The 24,740-nt window shown below is 40.7% G+C and overlaps 1 protein-coding gene across 3 annotated transcripts; it reads right to left on the bottom strand.

Moving 5' to 3' along the window:
• Positions 1 to 11,015: 11,015 nt before the first annotated feature.
• METTL16 (methyltransferase 16, RNA N6-adenosine) lies at positions 11,016 to 24,159 on the bottom strand. Of its 3 annotated transcripts, none has more exons than XM_081933285.1 (10): positions 24,035 to 24,159; positions 23,717 to 23,863; positions 22,443 to 22,645; positions 22,039 to 22,179; positions 21,422 to 21,537; positions 19,013 to 19,155; positions 17,818 to 17,887; positions 16,225 to 16,314; positions 14,472 to 14,645; positions 11,016 to 14,382 (listed from the first exon to the last, which is right to left on the bottom strand). In XM_081933285.1, exons 2-10 carry the CDS (start codon positions 23,842 to 23,844, stop codon positions 13,768 to 13,770), a joined length of 1,680 nt encoding a protein of 559 aa, XP_081789411.1. In that variant the 5' UTR covers positions 23,845 to 23,863; positions 24,035 to 24,159; the 3' UTR covers positions 11,016 to 13,767. The 3 variants fall into 3 exon arrangements, with proteins under 3 accessions (XP_081789411.1, XP_081789410.1, XP_081789412.1); XM_081933284.1 differs by having other exon boundaries at positions 23,717 to 23,866; positions 24,035 to 24,085; XM_081933286.1 differs by lacking the exon at positions 24,035 to 24,159 and having other exon boundaries at positions 23,717 to 23,951.
• Positions 24,160 to 24,740: the final 581 nt, after the last annotated feature.

The raw sequence follows: 24,740 nt of genomic DNA on the forward strand, positions 1-24,740 counted from the left end.
GGCACATCAAAGGTGGTGACTAATAGGACAGATTCCAGGATTCTGCACGATTTCTCTTTTTTACAAATCCTTATTTTCAATGCCACTGTTTTGGCTTTTCCTCTTGTAATAACCAGACACCTGAACAGCTTCTCTCCTTTATTTACTTTTCTACAGAAAAAAAAGGGTACAGTTGAACAAAATCACACCAAATTTTGCAAGAGGCAACAAGAAGAGGCTGGCTGGCAAGATGCAGGTTCTTGTGATTTCTCCCACAAATTCCCACCCCATACCTCTAAGACATTTTTTTACTGCTCAGCAGAGTTGTTATCTGAAGGGTGCAGCGAGCAGGCAAGTTTTGTCTCTCTATGATAAAATCAATAATGCCAGAGGTCTATATTACCGAGACCTTCATTCCCAGCCTTTCCACTTTGACTGAACATGCTGTGAAGCTACAAATCCATTTGGGGATGAACAGTATTCTCTCTCTGTTGGAGGCTGATTACCTCTTTGCACCAGTGAGTCTTTTGACCACTAGGATAAATGGCCAGAAGCAGAGGAAAGGAAGAATCTTTGCTCCCTGTCTCTGTATCTTTCTCTCTCTCTTGGTCTATTGTTACTGTAATAAAATAAGTCTGTATTTAATAAAGTTCCCACCACCACGTCCCTTTTCTCTTGGTTTGTTATAGTTTAGGTAGCAACATGGCTTTCAAATTCAAATAATGTCTTAATAAACCTATCTTTTACCTCAAATATAACAAATCTCTGCTAGCATTCAATGATAACTGGGCTAAACCTAGAGTCTGAACCCAGGTTAACTATATTACGAGCAATTTTCTTTGAAGGAGACCTGCTGCTAAAGAACTGATACACTTTTAGCCCTTTCCATCTGTTCAGCAACACATCTTCCTCTTGAATTCAAATTCTGTTTTCATCCGTTTTCTGTTTTCAAAGTCTATAAATTCCAGGCAGATCCTATGAGAAGATATTTTGGCATTTTAGTTGGGAGAGAGCTGTGGAGACTCCACGTAAGGAAAGCTGGTTTACCAAATGACTTTCTCATCCATGCTGAAGCATGACTTGAGTTTCATAGAGCAATGACCCAAAATAGTGTCTGAGAATTTTGTGCAATGGAAAAACAGCAGAATTATTACGCCCCTGTATCACCAAAGAGTTACTGAATTCATTGTGTCATCAAATCAGTGTCAAATCTTAGAGATCAAATTGATAGATTTTCTCCATGATGATCTGTCCTTAATCTGATCGTTCAGGTCTCCCAATGGTATCGCCACTGTAACTGAGTCCATCCACTTCACTGCTGGTGGTCGTCTTCTTTTTCCTTCCAGCTTTTCCAGAATCAGAGCTTCCAGAGACCTATTGCCATTATGGTTAGTCTTCAATTTAGGATTGTAATGGAGCTCAGAATTTTGGTCATAAGTAGTGAAGGTGGTAGAACATCTTATGACCAGACCTAATTTTATGATCTTTTTTGCAGTGGTCATAAAGCAAACACTGTGGTCACAAAGTGAATGCAGAGGTTGTTAAGTAAACCCATTATTTGCTATGGAACAGATTTTGCCAAAAACTGGAAGAAAACACTGGTTTCTGGCAAAAATGCCATAAAGCACAATCATGTGACTGTGGGATGCTGCTATAAATGTGAGCTGGTTGCCAAATGCCCAAAATGCAGTTATGTAACTAGAGAAGGGGAACAAAATCAGAACTTCAAATCCAGGTCAGGTACCATTTTCATGATCCATCATAATTTTGAATGTTCAGTAAGTAACCAGTCAGAAGTTGAGGATTATCTGTGCTTCAGAGGTATTTCAGGAATTTCCTTTGAGCAGGTTTTTTCCTCAGAGAATGCAGCACTTTGGTAAATGGGGCTTCCTTCCATGACTGCAATATTCCCACGTATATAATAAAGAGCTATTTTCATCAGAAAAATCCCAAGAGCAGATGGAAAGGTGGGTGAACATATGCACAAAGGCAGAGGAATGGGTGACAGTAAAATCTCCCCCAGCAGCATCTCTAGGGTGGGCTCTATGTATCTAAAATATCTTGCTTCTTTTCTGTCTTCATTTTTCTTGCATGTCCTTAACACTGGCAGCTCTTGATTTCCTGAAGGTTACCTCTGCTTTTGGGGCTAAGAAAATATCAGGCAGGCTGATTCCACGCCTGCTCTAGAAATAACTATCCCCCTGAAGAATAAACCTAATTTTATTTTAGAGCATGACTTTGAAACTGCTGGTTCAGTGCATGGATGCATCTCCCTCTACTTTTCAGGGGTATTGGGCAGGTCAATGATATGAATGACCTGAAAGGAGAATTTGCTTTGGATAAAACGAATTAAGGCATTATAGCTTGTAGAGGGAAGACGGTGGGGGTGGGGATCTGACCTGATATATTTTCAATCAGTTGGGTGAACAAAGCAGGCCAAGAATAACAGGTCATATTTACCCCCCCACTCTGAAAATGGGGAGGTATTCAAGGCAACTATAGATTTCACCACAAAGACACTGGATGCAGAAAGGAAGATAAGGCAGGCAGAGCTGGGTCAATAAATCAATCTGCTCTTTTCCCCTAATAAATTTCACTCAGCTCCTCTCAGAACTTGTCAGCCTTACCAGGTAGATCAGACAGGAAATACAACCTGATGGGCCAATTCTACTTTTTTTGTAAAGTTACATTGATAAGAATCTTGCAAGTCTGAAAGTACAAATCTCAAACCATTGGCCAAAGTGGCAGACTTTCTTGTGCTATCCAATAAAAGGAATTCAGCCCCGCACAGAACTACTACGATTATAACTTGTGTGTTCATCAAATACAGGGCCCAGGTCACACCTTGTCTCAAGCTGGCTTTGGAAATAAACAGCATAAGAAGTGGGTTAGGAGATGGAAAAGAATGGGTGGCCATGTGGCTGGAGAGGAGGTGGTGTAGAGCAACATTCAAACCAGCTGTGTTCCATGGCCCTGCCGGCGAATTTGTGATTTTTGTCATGGGGGTCACCTTTTCTAGCAGGCTGCCATCTACCCCTCATCTTTCAGGCAGCTGGGAACAGTATCTAATTTCTCCCTCAATTAGCTTCTGATTAGCACCATCCCTTGGCCCTGGGCCAGCCTCTGTTTAATGCACCATTAATAATTCATTTCTCATGCAGGAGGAACCCAGGGAATGAAAGGGGTGGCGAGGATCAGACTTTTGCCAGAACAGAGGAGAAGGGAGAAAAGGTTCTGAGAGCAAAAGGCGACACTAACACATTCAGTGCCCAGTGTCACTTAGGGAAGGGGAGGCTCAGAAAAGCCTTTTTAATAGATCATGCGGAAAAGGTGGAATAGAATGAATATTCTGCCATGATAAAACTCTATTTAGGTTTTCTGTGAGATATTTTCCCCTTTTTAACCCATTTTCTTTCCTTTTGAACTATGCAGGTGAACATGGGGTTGATCTGGAGTCAGAGCTTGAGTTCATTCACAAGGTGGCATGGTGGTTTGTGAATTATTGGATTATTGTGAATTTATGGGACTCTGAATTAATCAATAAAACATAGCAATAAAATGCCATCATGGTTAAGTCATGGAGGAACCAGATGTTTTGGGGTTCAAGAGCGATGTCAATATATCACGAGTTGCTCTCTATGTCATTCCATGAAAGTGGAAACTAATCCACAAACCCCTTACCATATTCACCAAATCTTGTTAACTCAGAACCCTAGATTTGAATGTAAAGTTCTGTTACTGGAAAAACATGATTTAGAGCACAAAACTAAAAAATATAATATTTTAGTATTGTAACTAAAGAAAAATGATGCTAAAAAGATCAAAAGAAGTAGCTGCACCCCTCCCCCCTCTCTCTCTCACACACACACTTCAGAAGAGATTATCTATCCTTTTCTGCAAGTACGGTAGGCTCTGTGATAGGGCCGCCAAGTCCCAGAGGAGTATGAAGCTCCTTTTTTAGAACTGTTAAGAGGCCATACACCCCTGCACTGTGGAACCTGCTCCCCCCTGGACCTGAAGCAGGCCCCCACTCACCTGGCCTTCTGTACAAGCATAAAAGCATGGCTCAGATAAGCATTTCACTGTGGAGTTGATTGATGCTCTGAAAGAGCTCCTCCCCCACCTTTTAATGAATTACCATCCCTCTATTAAAGTTTATACATTGTTTTTTATGCTTTTAATATTTTATTGCATATTGCCCAGTCCCTCTATGAAGAAATTGGCAATTCTTAAATATGACAAATAAATATAATGTTGCTTGCCAACCTTGGATGCTCCTGCCTGTCCTTGGTTTCCTGCATAGGGTGTATAGTCAGTTGATGCAGATTACAAAAAAGCTGTACAAGCCTGGGAAAAAAAGGTATTGTTTTAATGAGTTGAAGAGAGATACTCTGCACTTGCTCCCTGTGCCTTGCAAATCACCTTACTTGAAAAATTTGCACATCCCTAAGAAACATAAAGTTATCATCATCATGTAGTAACTTTTCCATGAGAAAAGATGTTAGACAAACTGTCTGTAGGAAGCAGAATGGCATTCAAGACTGATTTTTAAGAGCCCAAGCGCTCCTGAAAATAATTCATGAAAAGCATCTTAGAACATTTTGCACAAGGTTGATGGCTTATTGATAGTTCCTGCAATGGATGACCCCTGGCTGAAGGGGTAAACTTTTGGTATGCTTTGATTTCCCCCTACCCCTCCCTAAATCAAACCAACCAAAATAATCATGAAAAATAATTTGGGAGTTCATTGGCACAATTTTACTAGTTTAACGTCTTGGAACTGGGTCTGTACTGATGTTCCAGGTACCTTTTGCAAACTAAAAGCAGCATTTTAATTATGTTAATTAATTCCTTACCACTTGATGAGGCATAAGGTTCAGCAAGACTACATAGGACAACTTTGGCTCTCTTCCTTCTCACAGCTATTTCTTGTGCCTGGTTTGTTGGTCTACAATATCGGCTGCAAAAGGCCTGAGAGACAAATGCACTGAAGGAGAAGTTATATTTGTGGACACATTTCTCAAAAGGTTCCATTCAATATGTGGTTGTGGTGCAGCTCTTTCAAGTTGACAGAAGACAATATTATCACAGTCATATGGAACAAACATGAAGTCACATGTGCTTCAATAGCCAGATGGCAAGAACGGAACGAGGGAATTAAAGTCACATTAGTACAACTTATGCACAAGATGGCAGTAGAAAGCACAAACACGTGACTTCATGGGGAGGAGGAAGAAAATAGATGTTGGTTACTTACCTGATACGCCCTTTCTCGGGACGGTGGAGACATCATCCAGGCATGGGTATGACTCCATCAGGATCCAATCCGACTGGGTCTACAGGCATTAAAGACACGCCCACAAGGCTCCTCCTACCCAGCTTAGATGGGTACCCAGCATATATATATATATATTCCCTCTCCTCAAGGCAAGAAAACAGAGAAAAATCAAGGTGAAAGACATAAAGAAAGGGTGGGGCTGGATGATGTCTCTACCATCCCGAGAAAGAGCTTATCAGGTAAACCCATTCTCCTAGTAGGTGGAGACATCATCCAGGCATGGAACATACCAAAGCCCAATCTGTCCCATCGGGAGGGTCCTGAATAGAATTTAATAATCTTAATCAGAAACCACTCGCTGAAACACACGCCATCCGAATGAAGCATCAGCTGAGGCATACCTGTCAAGCTTGTAGTGGTGGATGAATGGAGAAATAGAAGTCCACGTGGCCTCTCGGCAGAACTCCTCTAATGAAGTTTGAGATGACCAGGCAGCAGAGGTGGCCATGCTGAGGGTGGAGTGCGCCATGATGTTTGGCGGAACAGGCAGAGAGAGGGCGGAATAGGCTCTAGAAATAGCAGCTTGTACCCAACGACCAATGTCAAAAGAAGAGGCCTTGGAGCTTTTTTTACCTCCCGGCTGGAATGTCATGAAAAGAGCCGCAGAACGCCTGAAAACGGCAATTCGTTTAATATAAACGCATAGAGCACGACATACATCAAGGTAATGCCACTTACGCTCCAGCCAATGAGATGGTTGAGGGCAAAAATCGGGAAGCACCAGTTCCTGGGCTCTGTGGAATACAGAATTTACCTTAGGTACTAAAGCTGGATCAAGGCGGAGGACGACCTTAACTGGATGAAGGAAGGAAGGAAAATCATACAGAAGGCCAAGAGGCCACTCACACCTCAGAGCGTCTACGCCCTCCGCCCCTGAAGTCACATAGCGCGTAAAGTACCTTGGCAGTTGATTGTTGCCCTGGGAAGCAAAGAGATCGCAAACCGGAAGGCCGTACCTGACACTAAGTTGTTGAAAGATTCCCTGATGCAGGCTCCACTCTGCCGAGTCTATGTGCATGTGGTTGAAGTCATCTGCCTGGGTGTTCTGGACCCCGAGATGTGCTCAGCCCACAGAGACAATAGGTGGATCTCCGCACAGGACCCCATTTGGAAAGACAAGGTCATTAGGCATTGGGATTTTGTCCCCCCCTGCCGATTTATGTGCGCCTTGGCATTGGTATTGTCCATAAGGATGAGCACGTGTGCATTGTCCACGAGATGTTCAAATTGAAGAAGAGCCAGAAGGACAGCTTTCAGCTTCAACCAGTTGATACTGTTCCTCTGGTCAGAGCATGACCAAAGGCCTTGGGCTGTGTGTGACAGAATGTGAGCTCCCAAGCCTTGCAGACTTGCCTCCGTGGTTAGAGTGATGCGTGGGGGGATTGCAAAATAGAGAGCCCTGTTCCAAGGCAGGGGAGAGCCACCAGTGAAGGGATCGGCTTACCTCTGAGGTTAGACAAACCTTGTGCATCGAGCAACTGCAGTCTGCCTTCTGATATGGTAGCAGAAACCATTGGAGCTGGCGACTGTGGAATCTGGCCCACGGAACGATGTTGAAGGTAGACATCATTTTTCCCAGAAGTTGTGACAGGTGAATGAGAGGAACCTCCGCGTGGCCCCTGATGGATGAGGTCTGATCACGAATGCTCATCTGCCGTTCTGGTGATAAGAAGACCTGTTCCAGGGAGGTGACTATCACTGCCCCCAGGTGTGTGAGGTGAGTCGTGGGCTGCAGATGACTTTTCTTCAAGTTGAACCAGGAAGCCATATTTTTCTAGAGTCTGAAGAGTGATCTGGACGTCTCTGTGTGCCTAGTGTAGGGACCTGGACAGTAACAAAATATCATCAAGTTAACAGAGAATTCTAACTGGCATAGTTCTAAGATGGGCAGCCAATGCAGCAAGGATTTTGGTGAAGACCCTCGGGGCAGAGGACAAACTAAATGGAAGGGCACAGTATTGAAAATGATTCCCTGCATAGGAGAAACTAAGGAATTTCCTGTGATCTGGAAGAATAGGGATATGGAGGTACACCTCTGTGAGATCCACCGAGGAGAGGAGGTCATTAGGCTGAATGCTCTCCAAGATGGATAGCAGAAAGTGCATTTTAAACCTCTTGTAAAGTATAAATTTGTTCAGAAATTTGAGGTCGAGGATTGCCCTCCAACCCCCTGAAGACTTAGGCACTATGAAGAGATGGGAATAAAACCCCTGCCCATGTTGGCCAGGGGGCACCTCCTCAATGGCCTGAATGTGGAGGAGAAGGCCGATTGTGAGTTCAACCAGATGTCTTTTGGTAATGTCCCTAGAGACCAGACATAGTATGAAAGTCTGTGGGGGACTAGAGAGAAATTCTAGAGAAATCAGATAGTACGCCTGATCCAGACATCGTTGGTGATGTCATCCCAACGATCGGTGAAGGCCAAAAGATGGCCTCCAACTGGGAGGTCCCCGATGGAATTATTTCTGCTTTCAGAAGGAACAGTTGGGGCCGCCAACTGTTTGGGCTTTCGGTAGGGCTTTCGGTAGGAGAAATGTTGGGAATTTCTGTTGGATCTGTCCTGAGACGAAGGGCCCTGTCTTGGGGGAGCCTGACATTGAGGACGGGGGTAGGCAAATCCCCTGTCCGTCGCTCGAAAGGATGACCTACGGAAAAAAGAAGAGGATTTAGAATCTGTTTTGCAGCTGGCAGAAGGAAGCACCTTTCACTTGTCCTTGGACTCTACTAAGTGGGGTTCCAAAGGCGGGCCAAAGAGCAGACCGGGAGAAAAAGGAGAAGAAGCCAAACACCACTTTGCTCCGGCCTCCGCTTGCCATTGCTTCAAACATAGAAGATGTCTTGTGGTGACTGATGACACCATCAACTTGGAGGAGAAACGAGCCGCATCTAGAGAGGCATCAGCAGCGTATTCCGTTGCTGCTTTGAGCTTGTTGATGTCCTGATGAGAATGGGAATCAGCAGGAGGAATTCTGTCCTGCATCTGCTTCAGCCAACGGAGGGCCGCCCTATTGAAAAAAGAAGCAGAAGGAGTGGCCTGGACCGCCCATGCGGCGGACTGATGACCTTTAACTAATGACTGTTCAAAGCGTTTGCCCCCAGGATGGAGAGCGTCCTCTGGAGCATTAGTGGCTGCATTGGGTGACTAAAGAGAAACCACAGGTAAGTTGATGGAAGGGACTTCCAAAAGCTTAGAGCGCTCTGGATTGACATTGTATAATTGTTTGTCCAGTGTAGAAGGGAGGGGACCCGCCCCCGGAGATGTCCACTTATTTTGAATTACTTCCAAGAACAGCTTTGGGGAACCACATCCTTTTCAACAGGTGTGCCGTGAAAAGAGTGGATCTGTGGTGTCAGACTTGTCAACCTTAGCAGTTGAGGATGATTTTGAGGCTGGAATGCCAGAGACCTTTTTGGCCTTCAACAAGAGGGAGCAAAACAAGGCAGGTTTGAATAGCCCCATTAAGGCCGAAGGGGCCGGTGTCAAGTCCTCATCATCCGAAATATCGGAATCACGAGTTACCTGTTCCTCAGGGTCAGCAGAAGGCTGAGAAGTACTTCCAGAAGCCGCCCCTTGAGAACGGGAAGAGTGGCCCTTGTTTGATTTATTAGAAGTAGAACACTGAGGGGTGGCAGTAGCAGGACCCCGATGTTGAAGGCCTGCAGCAATGCCTCATTCAATAGCTGCTGCTATGATGTCAGCCATATCATTAGGATTGACAGTAATAGTTCTGGGGGAAGGAGAACCCACATCTATGTCCGGGGTGACACTACCATCGCCTTCGGAATCATACTCCGCTTGAAACCCAATCCTACCCTCAGGGTTTAAGGGAGAAGCAGGAGTGGAGATATCCTCATCAGTATCAGTAGAGAGTAGGATTGATCATTATTTCAGAAAAAATCAGTGGGGCAGAGATGGGAGCAGTGCAATGCTTGTCCTTAGAAGTGGCCTTTCATGGAGCAGAATCTGAAGCCTTGTCCTGGTCGGAACCAGGGGTAGCTAGGCTTGGGGCCTCCTGAGGTGGAACAGTCTTAGGGGCCTTAGCAGGCTTGGCTGTAGGTGGCTGAGAAGCAGTGGTTCTCTTTTTGCTCCTAGGCTCAGAGGGGACTGGAGGATAAATAATGGCTGGGGAAGGTGGATCATCCCCCTGTGTAATAGTGGTCTCATTGGTTGCATTACTCATGGTTGAGGAGAGCATCTAAAATGGTCACCGCAGGCATCCCACCAAACAAAATGGCCGCCCAAGTAGATAGGGCCCTGAGGAAGGGCTGAGGGAGCAAACTGACAAGGCGGCTAAACACTGAACAGAATTTGCCACCCAACAAATGCCTCGGTGCAAGAGGATGAATGCCCAAGCCCGAAAGAGCCATTTGTCGAAAGAAGGAACACTGTTGTGGTGGCAATGAAGAGCGGTGGCATGCAAAATGCCCTGCACTCAAGCGGCTTTGGGGCGGCTGCCGCGTTTTGAAGAATCTTCAACCGGCGAGATCGAGATGATCGCAAGTTCTTCTGGCGGCGCAGCTGCAGCGATCAGCTTTTTGGGTGGCGTGGCAGCAGCAATCAGCGAATTAGCAGCGCCTGAGGTAAAAACCTTGTAGGCTAGACGCTAGTGTTCTCCGAGATTAGAGCCAAGCGAGAACGAGGCAAAAGCCCCTTGGAGGCTACGAAGCGTCCAAAGCGAAAGAAACCAGAGCCAATTGAATTAAATTTAAAAGAGAGCTAATTAGAAGAAATTTTGAAAGTTTTACCTAGAATTTAGTTTAAAATCGAATTAGCAAGGAGAGATACACAGACACAGCTAATCAAAGGATCGACTGAGTCTAAGCTGGGTAGCAGGAGCCTTGTGGGCATGTCTTTAATGCTTGTAGACCCAGTCGGATTGGATCCTGACGGAGTCATACCCATGTCTGGATGAAGTCTCCACCTACTAGGCGAATATAACATTTGAACTTTAAAAACATATACAAATAAGAGGGGTGATTGTGAATGTTATATATCACTTATATGTAGCTTTGCTTGTAAAATGTTCTTTCATGTTTTAACATATTAAGTGAAGCATGATCCCTCAATAAGGACAATAAGCTTATTAGACTTTACTCCTAATCTTATAACTGATTTGCTTTATAGCATACAAATGGGTAACTAAAACCTAGTGGACAATTTTGTTCAGACTGAGAATTATCAGACTTTGTGCTGTGAGTTGAGGATTTCATTCCAAAATAAACGACAGAATCTAAAATGGGCCTGATTGTGGGAAGGGTGAAATCGGTTTGTAAACTTTATAAAACTCCAATTTTATTCTTTAAATTTGCTCAAATTCCAAAAAATGAATAAATTATTAATCTTGCCTAGACTCATGGTATTACAGAAGTGATATGAACTCTATTTGATCCATTAACTACTGATTTTGCATCTTTGCAAAAAAACAATTTATTGTTAATGAGGCACTCCAAACCTTGGATCTGATTTTAGTAACTGAGTACTGCAACTTTGTTTAAAACTTATCAAGATACACGAGAGAACAAAATTTAGTTTTCTCAATTTTATATAAAAAGAATCTAAGTGGCATTTTTGTCCTACCTCTGTTCTTTCAAAGTTGAGAAGACTATTATTGCTATAATGCAATCCAACATGTGGGAACACTTCTGACAAGGAGGTCCAGATATAGATATAAAACAATTTCTGAGCAGTTGGAAAAGCTGACAATTTTAAACAACATTTTTAATGCTATTATACAGTGCTGCTCTTTCAATATATAAGCTGAAACAAAAAATACTAATTACACAAAGGTGATGATTACAGGGAAAATGATTCAGATTGAGCTAGTTACATTTATGACTCACTGAAATCAGTAAGAAATATAGTTATAACATAAATCTTAATTATTCCAGTAGAAAGTAAGCACAATTCATTTTTTTGTTTTAACTAATCATAAATACCTCAAATTTCAAGTTTTTAGAACCTATTACCTTTAAGATATGCCATTGTGAATATTACCTGTTTCCCCAAAAATAAGACCTGGTCTTATTTCCTTTTGGGTCCCAAAATAAGCAATAGGGCAGTAGTTTCCAAAGGGGGCGGTGGGATGACTTAGGGGAGCACTAAGAGGCAACGGAGGTGGCAGAGGGGCGCTAAGAGGCATGGGGGGATGGCAGGGGGTGCTCAGAGGCAAGTGGCAGGAGTGCTGGAGATGGCCCCCTCGCAGGGTGCAATTCTGCCTGGGGCTCTGTTGGCCGCCAGTCAGCTGAGCACTTCCAGCAGGGGTGAAATTCAGCTGATTCTGACCGGTTCTCCTGAATGGTAGGATAAATTATGGGCAGTTCGGAGAACCGGTAAAATGCACTGACTGGCTCCACCCTCACTTCCCGCCCCTCCCACTCACTCTTTTTCGTACCTCGCCTGCAGCTGCTCCCTGGCTCCCTCGCTTATCTCAACCACACAGCCCAGATGATCTCTGCCCGGTGAGTCTTCCTTTGTTTCTATTCTAGCTATATCAGGATCTTCTTTTGATGGAAATTCCAGATTGGGTGATAAATCAATTTTCAGATACTGAGGAAGATGGGGTAGTGGAGGAACAACTCATAGAGCTTCAAAATGACATTGAGTTGAAGCCAAAGTGTAAGAAATTGTACCAAGAGTTTTGGTTACAGAAAGAAATTTCTGATCGCTATCCTTCACTATAGCAGTGGTTAAAAAGCTCCTTGTTGCATTTCCAACATCATATTTGGTGGAATGTGGCTTCAGTGTGGTCATCCAACTTCTCTCCAAGCAAAGAAATCGACTCCAGATTACTGAACGTGGTGATTTAAGACTCCTGCTAAGTGACTTAAAACCAGACATTGGGAAACTGGTATCACTTCATCAAGTCCATCCATTACATTAAGAATTTACTGAACAGTGAAGTAGTTACTAAATTTTACTGAGTTTACTAAGTTACTAAGGTTCTTGATAAATGACTTATCAGACTTTGAAAACCTGGTATCACTGGATCATGTTCAACAATTTTGTTGAATTAACATTAACTAAAAAGGTTTTTAAATTGGATTTTGAATAAATGTGCAATTAATTGTTACAGTTTTGAATTTTACTGTTACTATCTTCCTTCCGTCGTGCAAACCGCCCAATCACATGACACCCTCCAGCCACGCCCACCAAGTCCCGACCATGGGACCAGTAGCAAAAAAAGTTGAATTCCACCACTGGGTGGGGGGCACTGAGGATCAGTTTGTAGCACCAAGGGGGTGGTAGACTGAAAAAGTTTGGGAACCACTGCAATAGGGCCTATTTTCAGGAGGTGTCTTATTTTTTACCATGTACAGGAGGCCCAGTTCTGCTTGCTTGCGGTGGGATAGGAGACCATGTGGTTTGTAAGTGCTGCTGCTGTGAGTAGGAGAAATGGAGCTGTCTCCATCCCTGTTTACCTCAGGGCCCCTGCAGCTAGGCAATCCACACCCTGACACCTGCCTCGCCTTACGGCCACGTCATCAGCAGCCACATCCCATAATGCACTGCTGCCACAGTCACGAGGTGAGGCAGTGAAGCTGCCCATGCACCCCATCACCTTTCTTGCCTCCCGGCCATGGTAGCATCACACCACTCAGCCTCCTGCTTCATTGTGGCAATGAGCAAGCAGAAATGGGCCAGCGGCCACTTGGGCTCCTGTTGCATGTGTTCTGATCCAAACAGAACAAACCCTCTGTACTTAATTAAATATCCCCTTTATTAGGAGCATCATCAGCTCTAGCAAAAAGTCTTTTTCTCTCTCATAGCAGGCTAACAAGTCTTTCAGTGCCTGTGGAAAGCTGAGCTCCCTCCCTTTCCCCCTGAAATGGCCCCACACACCAGGAGTCTTTCCCTCTCTCTCTCTCCATGCTCTCACAAAAAGTTCTGGAAGTTACACTAGCTTTTTTCCAAAAGCAGACACCCCCACACTCCCACCCAGAAGGTACACCCGACTCTCAGTGCCGCCGACTCAAAGGAAGGAGTCTGATAAGTCCCAGAGAGGATTCAGAAGTCAGTAGCTGACCAAGGGAGATGAATAGATGTCTGACACTTGTCTTGCCTTGACACTCTTAACACTTTCTCCTCATCTGACTCAGCTGTTAGAGAGGCTGGTGGACAACAGGCCACAACAACATGGTTGCTGCTGCTGCTGCGAGGCATCAGGGTGTGAATGGCCTGATTGCGGGGCCTGCGGGGCACATGGGGCAGCTCCACCACCCCATCTTGCCTCGTGGCCACCGCACTGTGAGAATCAGATGGAATTGGCAGGTAACTGGCTGCACGGGTCTTAAATAGGGCTTATTTGGGGGGCAGGCAGATTATATTATGCACACGTGTAAAACATGCTAGGACTTACTTTGAGGCTAGGACTTATTTTCAGGGAAACAGGGTATTAAATACGAAAGCAAGATTACAAAAATAAGGATAATTCTTCCATACATCCATGTTTTTAAGTTGTGATCAAACGAAATATCTGATTCTTTAGGTAAGTGCACAGTTGATTCATTAAGTCTCTGTTCTGTCCATCAATCCAGTGCATTTCTATTAAAATATCAGGACCTTCTTTCTTCACAATTAACACACATTTGAAAAGGAACCATTCCCCTGAAGTGTTATCATTCTGTCCAGTTTCAAGAGCCAGGATTTCAGTAGCAAAGGTCTTGGTCCCTTCATTTTGATTACTGGAAATATCTTTGGATTCTGAAATGAAGGATGGTTCCTCTGCACTGCTGCTTTCCTCAGTGGATCCCTGCACATTTTTCTCCTGAATTGCAGGTACATTATTGAGTCCATTGCCCTCTGAGGACTCAACATCTAGACAAAGTACCTCAGAGAATTTTTCAGTAGACCCATTTGCATTTCCTTCACACTCAGAAATGTTACAGGATGTTTTCTGATTCTTTTCTTCTGTTGATTGCAGGAAATCTTCAGATGCTCGAGGAAGTTCACGCAATTGCCTGACTCTATCTCTCTTTTTTCTCCTTAAATGAATCCAGGAATTTTCCACAGCTGTTAGAAACAAGCTGACCTCATCTTTTCCACACGGAAGTGTTTTATGCTGAACCTATTGAAGGGAATAACATCAAACTGTAGTGTGGCTCTTTTTCGGCTACTGGCAATTGCCTGAAGCAGAATTTTTAAAAATTAGCATACCTTCAGGTCAGTGAGTAGTTTTCTAATCCATGCGGCAACAACTCCTAATCCTTCAACAGCATTGATTCCTACAGATGAAGCTTTAATACCTAATTCTTTGGCTGTAGATGCCAACACGAGAAATGTGATTGGTTTCCGAGGTTTTTCTAGTTTCCTTTTCTTGGAAGGAGGTGACTAAGAGGAAAAGTACAATATTCAAGTTGAACAAAATAATTAGAAAACAAAATGATATCCTGAAGAACATGAAGAGAACATTGAAAAGACTTTGATCCTAGCGTACATATAGTTAGTGAATTCATAAAATATCCTAGCGTACATATAGTTAGTGAATTCATAAAATATATGCTACCCCATTCATCACTATGCACCATCCTCATCCCCACAAAATGCCAGTGGAAAGCCACATCTGAACATGGTGAACATAACAGAAGGGATTATCAGTGGGGACTAGAAAAGAAATGGAATGCATAAAGGTAGAAACCTGGTTTTGGACTAAAGAAATTCATAAAAAAGAATCCTTCAAAACTCGATACCTCATTTTTTAGAAAGCTTTTGTCATTTTTCAGATATATATCTGGGGAGGTAGATGATGTTAGAGAAGAAAGCCACTATGAGGTAGTTTCCTTCTGTGAATTTTTCCAATTTGATGTTCCCTACACATGTTAGAATGCACCTCATACATTTTTTGAGCCAGCCTAAAGCTAAGTACATATTCTAAGTATTCTGGGAACTGCAATAATATAGTTACAATACATCTGAGGGAACAACCAAAAAATTATCACCTCCTCCAATTATTTAATAATAAGTAGTTGAATTATTTTTAGTATCTTCATTGTTTGCTGAAACAATAGATATTTTTTGACTGACAATGATAGTGCCTGAGAAGTCAGATCCCACAAAGGCAAAGGCTATCACCCAGCAGAGGGCCACTTACTATTCCTTCCTCTTGAATTTTACTGTACAAGTAAGACAAATGGCATAATTTGCAATCACACATGGCTGATGGCTTCCACTTGCATGAGAGAAAGGCAGTGAAGAAAACCAATCTCTGCACTCTTTCTTTTCATTTGTGGTGTTGTCCACATTCATCTCTTTGGTGTCTTAAGACATGCATAGATAACTTTCTCATAAGTACACTTTATTAGGAAAGGCTCTCCTGTACAAAGAATAACCCGTCTCCGGGATCTAAAGAATCACCCCAGTAAGCCATAGAAATAAAAAGGGATCTGAATGTGTTTTATCAACAGATACTCTACCTCTCTCTATTTGCTCTAGAAAAACTGTGTGTGCAACTAGTCCCAGGACTATAGGTAGTTCTTGACTTATGGTCATAATTGGGACCAGAATTTCTGTTGCTAAGCAAGGTGGTCACTTCCAATTTTAAGGTCTTTTTTGCCACAAATAATAAGTGAATCTTTGCAGTTAAGTAACTTATCTGATTGTTAAGCGAATCCTGCCTCCCGCATTACTGTACGTGTCGGAAGCTGGCTGGGAAGGTAGCAAATAGGATCGCATATCCCTGGGATGCTATAACTGTTGTATATATGTGTTTGTTGCCAAGTGCCAGAATTTTGATCACATGATTCTGAGGATGCTGTGATAGTCATAAGCTTGGTGACCAATCATAAGTCACTTTTTTCAGTGCCATAATTTTGAATTGTCACTAAATTAATAGTTGTGAGGACTTCCTGTAAATAATTCCCCATGAAGATTCAAAGTCGATATTGAAAGAGGAGACAAGAGAACCACTTACTGGAACTTTGACATTTTCATAGAAGCTCCAAGCCAGGGCCCATCGCATAGTACGACCTTGGCAGAATTCAGTATGGGTGACTTTAGGAATCTACATGGAAAAATAAAACCAGTCTTAAACTTTTCCAGTTTCCAAAAGCTATATTCTACAGCTGTTTAATGACAATTTAAGAGATATCTGACATAACATCAATAATTTTTATCGACAAAGTATTCTTTTTTACAATTAACCTGTTAAAAAAATAAAAAAAATAAAAATAAGGAATAGTATGAAGAGCACATCTGGATAAGTTATAACCCACACAAGTCTTGAAATATATGGTGTCCAGCTCACAAAATGCACTTCCACAAACCTGCTGATTGACAGTTCGGCAGGTTAAAGAGGAAGCGCAGGTCTTGCAGGAGTGATGGTATACTGTATGTGGAATTTTAACTGCATACTGTTTTCTCAATTGCTGCATGCTGTTTTCTCATTTTGCTGAATTTGTATGGGAAGGGGCTGAATTTGATATGATACAAATTGTTGAGCATATATAATAATAATAATAATAATAATAATAATAATAATAATAATAATAATAATAATAATAATAATAATAATAATAATAATAATAATAAATATTTATTTCTTAGCCGCACCCTCTCCCGAAGGACTCGGGGCGGCGTACAACAAAACATAGGAAATAAATATATCGACATACATATAACAAAACATATACCAAGACATATACACGACATATACACGACATATATATATGAGATAGTGTGCATATACATCCAAGTAAGTGAAATATAAACATAAGAGACAAGTTTCTATAGTGGACATTTTTTCCTAATTTGCACTGGGCCAAATAAGAATGTATCTAAATATGTAGATACAGCTGGTCTGAAGAGCACTATGTTCTGAAGGTAAAATATGAACTGACAATTTCATTTTACGTGTGTTTCAGCCACTTTGTTGAATCAATGTTAAAGGAACTAGAATGGAACTTTTATAGCATGCTAGTGGTATGATGTTCTTTGAATTCACTAAGAAAAGTGAACTATACTGCTTATTAACCTACACTGCAGAATTTAGATCAATTTACATATTCTTCCACATAATTCCCTTTAAATAGTTGTGGGTTTTTTGTATAATAAAACAGCGAAACATTAGGAATAATTTCACCTTAATTCTTAGCACCAGCTTTAAAATTTCTTCAAATGAGAAAGAGCACAGGATGAGTGACTGGCCAGATAGGAAGGAACCAGCAATTTCACATAAACAGAAGAAAAAGCATTGTTTCTGCTCCAGATGTCTTTGTACAGTTCATATGGAAAACAAGCAAGCTACAAAAACAAATCCTGCAATGCACATCCCAAAATAATACCAACATTAGTTTCTAATAGATCGACACTGAAGAAAAAAGTGGTTTAATGCTTTTTTATAAGATTATCAGGGCTACACCTTTTTCCTATTAGAAGTTTTATTTTAACTAAGCATAATAAACAAACTTAAAGACTACTTTTTTCAAGATGTAACTTTATGTAAGTCACAATCTAGTCACAATTTTTAAATAACAGATAACTTTAGTGTCTTTAGAAAACTACTTACTCCATGGATTCGCAGTTCTTCTTTCAAAGGTGCCAAACTGCATTTCTTTCCCAACATACAACTATACCACCTTTAATAAAGAAAACAACATTTCAGAAATGGGAAATAAAGTTCAAGTAAATGAAATATATTTCGAAATCATCAGAATAAATCCTAGACTGTGATATATTGGAGTGACTCTCTTTCTTGGAACTAGCCTTTTTCAAATGGATGACTTGTCACTTTGACTTTTTTGAAATAGCAAATAATTTTACATTAAGATACAAATTATTATTTATTATTACTTCATTTAAAACTAATATTCTGATATTTTTGGTAGTTCTTTGATTAGTTTTAATTTCTGTTGACTGTTTGGTATTAATCCTTGCTTAGCTGGAAGTTGGCTGTTGGAAAAAATGTGTTCTGGTCTTTTCAAAATGTGGAAATTAGATAAAAGAGCACGTGTGTGCGCACGCACACACACACACACCACCGCATCTACATGATTCTGGGCACCTTGTGGGAGGCTGGGTTGTTATTTTGATAATGGAGCATTTGGTTAGTGTGGACCGATTTAAAAAAGACTTTCATTTCTAATTTGCTGTTGTTTCCTCTGATGAGGAAGAAGGGTAGTATGTTGTTGTTTTCTTCCACTCTAAATCTCACATCCTCAGCAATGAGGTTACTTCGTTGGGTAATGAAATGTTTGCAAGCAAACAACCAAGGTCAAATTCTCCTTTCATAGATATTTACACACGGTACCATGAATTAAGCAGGCTATTTTGGATACAAAATATATACTGTGATATACAAAATATATTATATGCCATGAAAAAAATTACATATATTGATTACACTTTAAGTCAAGTTGTAATATTTGTGAATGTCCATATAGTTTTGAATTACTTATATACTACATAGGAACTGATGACTGGATAATGGAAATGGATTCTTCTCATCTTTCATATTGTTTCTTATTATTAAGAAACTTATTCTTCAATATTGGAACGATAAATGTATGGCTACAATTCCTCACTGTATTGAAGTTATTCTGAAACTAATTATGATTTATAGGCATAGGTAGGGTGTGTGTGTGTGTGTGTGTGTGTGTGTGTGTGTGTGTGTGTAAAATTTCCATCTTTTTTGCTTTTCTTTAAATACAGACATACCATTTATACTAAATGCCAGTGCTTTTAAATTTAATGTAACTTCTTACCGTAATCTTTTTTTAAGTTGCAAGCTATCATGAATGATTCTCTTGACAAATTCTAGCTCTCCTCCTTCAGCCATAATCTCAGTTATGCCTCCTGTATTGACTGAACTAGGAGGTGGCCTTCTAGGATTACGAGAATTTACTCCCTGAAAAAGAAACAATTTCTTTTACAGCTAAAATGTAAACAACCAATAGCTATTATTGATTTTTTTCCTGTGAGCTAATTATGTCATATTTTCATTTGATTAACATTCAATTTTTTTTCCTGACATTGCTGTATTACTTCAAAAAACAAAAAGCAAAACAAAGCTGTTAAAGAAAATAGAACTAGTGTAATTTTGGGAACTAGTAAATAAAAAGTGGGAACAGCTTAAACCAGTGATGGCGAACCTATGGCATGCGTGCCACAGGCGGCATGCGGAGCCATTTGTCAGGGCACGCGAGGCGCTGCCGTCAGCTGGCCAGCGCGCATGTGTGTGCTGGCCAGCTGAGTTCACCCTTTTTAAAAGCCATTTTTCGCCCTCCCCAGGCTCCAGAGGCTTTATAGGAGCCTGGGGAGGGCGAAAAGAGCCTCCCCTGCCCCCCCCCCCGAGGCCCTCCGGAGGCTTAATGAGCTTCCTGACGCCTTCGGAGCGCTCAAAACGACCCTCCGAGCAAACCGGAAGTCACTTCCTGTTTGCTTGGAGGGTCGTTTTGAGCGCTCCGAAGGCGTCAGGGAAGCCTCCGGACGGTCCCTGAAGCCTTCAGAGCACTTAAAATGACCCTCCGAGCAAACCGGAAGTGACGGTTATCTTTCTAGTGCCATCTAAATTGATATCTAACCAGGATATCAATAACCTAACCACTCAGCCCTATACTACATGTATTCTCCATGACTATAACATAGCATAAGCATGCAGGAAAATAATAACTTGAATTAACATATTTAAAATAAATAGTTCCATGCTCAGGCAGGCAACATAGTTTTATAATGCATATAATAAAGAGTTAATGGAATGTTTTTGCAGATTTACTATATATAAGAAAACATAAAATACATGTAAGGAATTGCATTGTTTTACTTTAATAATAAAAATTAAGAGCATCAAAATTTATCAGAATCTTCTCTATTTCGTAATTAAAAATGGATCATTTATTATTTGCAATTCTAATGCTCAACAGGTAAAATAACAAAGATGAAAAAAAATATCTCAATTTTTTAAAAAAAAGTAGTGAAAAAAATCAACCGAAGAACAATTTTCAGTAGCTGATATAATAGCTATGTTTAATAATGGCTTTAGTCCCACAATTCTTTATTTTTTTATGATGGAAAGATTTTTGCTAGAACAAAGAGGCATTTTTCTCATAAGATGTGCTAGAAACATTTCATTTATACTTTTGACATCAATTTATAAACACTCCCCTCTTCAATTAAATCTAGTGGAATAAATTTATTAGTGAATGTTTTGCACTGTTTTTATATAATAAAAAATCTAAAATTATTACTGTGGTAACAAATGTCATAGGATTTTAGCAATATTTGCTATTACTAAAATAAGAAGTCATAATTATTGGAAATATATACCCACAAAATCATGCATAAATAAACAGACATTTCACAAAAGCAAAATGAAAAAATGCAACATTTTGATTTTTTAAAAAAATAAAGTAAAAATGGTTGGTAACAACTTTGATTAATAGTATTTTCTTAGATTTGAAATGATGGGGTCAATGCATGCTGTCTTATAACAAGCTGAATTGGACCTTACAATTAACAATTGTTATTAAAACAATAAAAACTGTACCTAGTTATGATATATGAGGTTCATAACTTTAAACATTATTTTAATTATAATCTCTTAGATCCATTGTGAACGGAATAAAATATATGACATAAATTGGTTTGGGATCTCATAATCTTTTCCTGTAGCCAAAAACATTTCACAGAAGAGTTTAATTTTGCTTCACAGCAGGTGGCAGCAGCTATCTGACCTTCTTTGATTTCAAAGAAGATAAACAAGGATAGGAAATCACCAAGAAACTGCAGCAATGTAGGTTGCAGAGTGACAAAAAGTGAAAGGCTTTCATAGTTATCAAAGAAATAAAATGTATGTATATATCTATTCAACCATTAAACAATGGTAAGTGTACAACTTCTATTTGTAAGCATCTCAAGGGCATCAGCTTGGCAAGAATGAGAAACAAAAAGCTGCACAAAAATGTGTCCTAACCTGAACCATTATGAACTTGAGGAATTTTTATTTATTTCTTATTATACAAATAAACAAATGGGATAAAACTATTTTTACATGCCTAGTTTCAGTTATATCACCATTCAGCTTCAAGCATTATAAATATGAAATATCCTCTCAACAATAAGTATTCATCAAATGAAGAAGGAAAGGTCCATTGATAAGCTCATAATAAACAAACCTTTGCTTCTAGTTGGTTGGCAAAAAATGGAGGATTGCACATACAGAAGTCATAAATAACTTCAGACTCTTCTTCTAAGGCATCCAGGAGTAGTGTTTTTTGTGGTACTTTAACCACTAGAAGAAAAATAAAGAAAAATAATTAGTTGACAGCCTTTCATTCAAACATTAGAGCTCATTCTTAATACATCCTGAAAAATAAATATGTATCTAGGTTGTTTATATTAAAAAAATTGATGCATATAACTCACCCTAGATCTTAGATGTTCAGTTTAATAACTACATTTTTATTTTAAACCTAGTGGTATTTCAGTGCAACAACTGAACAACAATTAAAAGCGATCATTGGAAACTCATATAGTCAAATAAATTAAAATTATAATTAGCCTTTAACACCTTCTTGACATTATCTATTCCTAATGGACTGGAGTAACTGGAAGGAAAGCTAGATGTTTTGTTAATTGATTTCCTATTCATTGCCACTAGTCTTTAACAAAGTAGCTTCAAAACAACCCTGTGAATCAAAACAACTTCTAAATAATGTACTTTATATGATTTTTTTTAAACAGCACATAAAGAACTCTGCCTAGGTATTATAAAAGAGAAACAAAGTGTTACCTTTTATAAGATCAGATAAGTTATTTTGCTCTACATTTTTCTTGGCATAGCTGAAACACACATCATCCACTTCTGTTGCAATAAAATACCATCCATTCAAAGTTGCACCCAGTAATGGGTAAATACAGGATGCACCAGTACCTGTATCACATTCAAGAAGGGGAAATTTGATTGATTAAAAGTGATAAATAGGAAAAACGTACTAACTTTCAAGTCTTTCCATGGTAATCACTCTATTAGTCGATTGCATCAAGTAAACCTTTACTAAATGAATTCTGCATGGCAAAGAGGATCTTTTTTGCTACTCCTTAGAACGTAAACAGCAAGTTTAAAAAGTAGCTTCCTTTGAGTTTAACCTAATTCCTGGTGACTGCATGATCACATCAATGTAGTCTACCACATACCTATGTCTATTCCCCATGTAATAGAACCTTTAGTAGCAGTATCTTGCTGAGCAATCAGATCTTCAACCCAGTGGATATAGTTAAGTCTCAAGGGAACAGTTGGAATAAGCCTTTCTAATGGTATATCAATCTGAAGTCCAAAATCTTCTTTCAGCAACGTACACGTCAAGGCTCTCACTGCTTGTGGATCCTTGAAATTTACACTAGAAGATACAAGAAACAGGTAGAGAGAACTGTGGAATGAGTAAACAACTGACAAAAATGGGGTTTAAATAATTTGCTATATCCCGAAAGATCTGCTGTTGTATTCCAATCACATTTTCAAAATGAAAGATCAAAGATAAAAACAGTATTTATCTAGTATAAATGAATCTAGGGAGGATGTCAAATATAGATTGATCCAGGATGAACCCCTTAGGTGGTGAGGTGATCATGGTCTGTTTCAGAATTGTTGGCATCATTACTTCTCAAAGAGAGGGATTAAAACCATTGGTAGCTTTCTTTGTTCCCTGAATAAGCCATGTATAGGTTCTAGCCCGTAAGTAGAACTTAAAAGTGTTCAACCCTGCACTCATTTGAACTGCCCACAAGATAGCTAAGGAAAAAAAACAAGCCCCTGTCAGACCCCATTTGGATTCATAAGATGTTTAGGGCAAATCATTTTAATTAGCCATTTCAATATGTAAATCTGGCTACTATTTCCTATTTAACAGACAAATACGTGCACACTATGTGAAAAAAGTGGTAGTAAAGTCCCACATACATTCTATCAGCCTGTGAATACTATCAAAAGTAAGATTGTGATTCGTTTTTATTATGGGTAATTATCAGTTAAAAACTACATATATGCAATATTTTAAACTGAACAACTGGAGATATATTTCTCTCTCTCTCTTTCTACTTCCCCCTCTCAGGAGTGAGATTTTAGATTATGAGTTCTATCCCCATCAGTCTAGCACTAAATATGTTACCTAGTTTGGATAATGAAACATCTACAAGAAAACAGCCATGCTCAGAGAGCACCAAGGGCATTTCATTTCAACCCTGTGCTACAAATATTCCTTTATATTGGTCCTGTGAATCCTCTGAAGACAGGGATGTCCAAACATGGCTGGCTGGGGAATTTTGGGAGTTGAAGTCCACAAGTCTTCAAGTTCCCAAGCTTGGACACCCCTTTCTTAAGAGGAAAACCTTTTCTCATTCGGTGAAACTCTGTCTTCAGCGACAGGTATTATATAAAGACGAAAGATAAGCGGATGTACATGCTGACCTACCTCACTCTTCCGGACAAGTTAATTTGCACGTGCTGCTTAAATTCTGGATACTTGGATGCCAGAAAAGCGAAGTCGGGAGGTTTGTTCTTGTACCTATTCCTCTCGTGCATAGATTTGTTGAGGGCCATTCGGAGGGCCGGCCAATACCTACTGAAACGAAAAGATTACCAGGTCATCTAAAAGTGCCTGAAGACTGCCCAAATAAGGTGCTCGGACCTCTTCCAGCGAGATCCCCACCCACGCAGTAGGCGCAGCGGCACAAGCTCGCCCAGCCCGGGAGCCGGGGAGGGGGAGAGAAGTATTTTAAAAAACAACAACCGCTCAAGTCTCTTTGGTGCAAACTACCGAGCAATGCGTCCTCCTCCTCGCGCACACCGGAAGTGAAAACGAGTGACTGCATTTGTTTTTAAAGGAAGTCCTGCAAGGCCCCTCTGGAGGTCGATACCTCTATGGTTAGAGGTGCTCTTGTCCCCACCTTCCCTTGGGGAGGAAGTGGAGGGGCGGGGGGAGCGCTTTGGGCTTCTGGCTTGTCTTCCTCGTTAGCAGCAACTGTCAGGGCGTCGGTTTCTACTAGGGAATGGAGGCAGTTACCTTTTTCCTGGTTGAAGGGCGAGGGAGACGCTCCTTTGCCGAGAACGGCCTCCCCTCGTCTGCCTTCAGAAAAGTTAGTGAAGGGGCTGTTGGTTGCTGCTGTTCGCTCGTTATTCCCTCGTTGCCAGAGCAAACGGATGACCAGGAGGTGCCTCTATGAAGTGTAGGGGTGCGGGGATAAACAGGTTGGAGGAAGCTGCCCCCTATTGCTGGACACCTCCCACACACACCTTGGGTTGCTAGAAGTTGTCGTTCACCAACGTTGGAGTCTCGCATGCCTACCACTCTCAGTTTAAAGTAACACTGAAATGTAGACATAAAAACACAGGTTGCGGATTTATAAATATTTTCCCATCATAAATGTGAACCTCTAAATAAATATGTACCAGTTAAACTCCATTTCCCAACATTTAAAGCATGATTATAAGCACGA

The sequence above is a fragment of the Natrix helvetica genome (assembly GCF_964273705.1).
Source record: "Natrix helvetica genome assembly, chromosome: Z".
NCBI lineage: Eukaryota > Metazoa > Chordata > Lepidosauria > Squamata > Natricidae > Natrix > Natrix helvetica.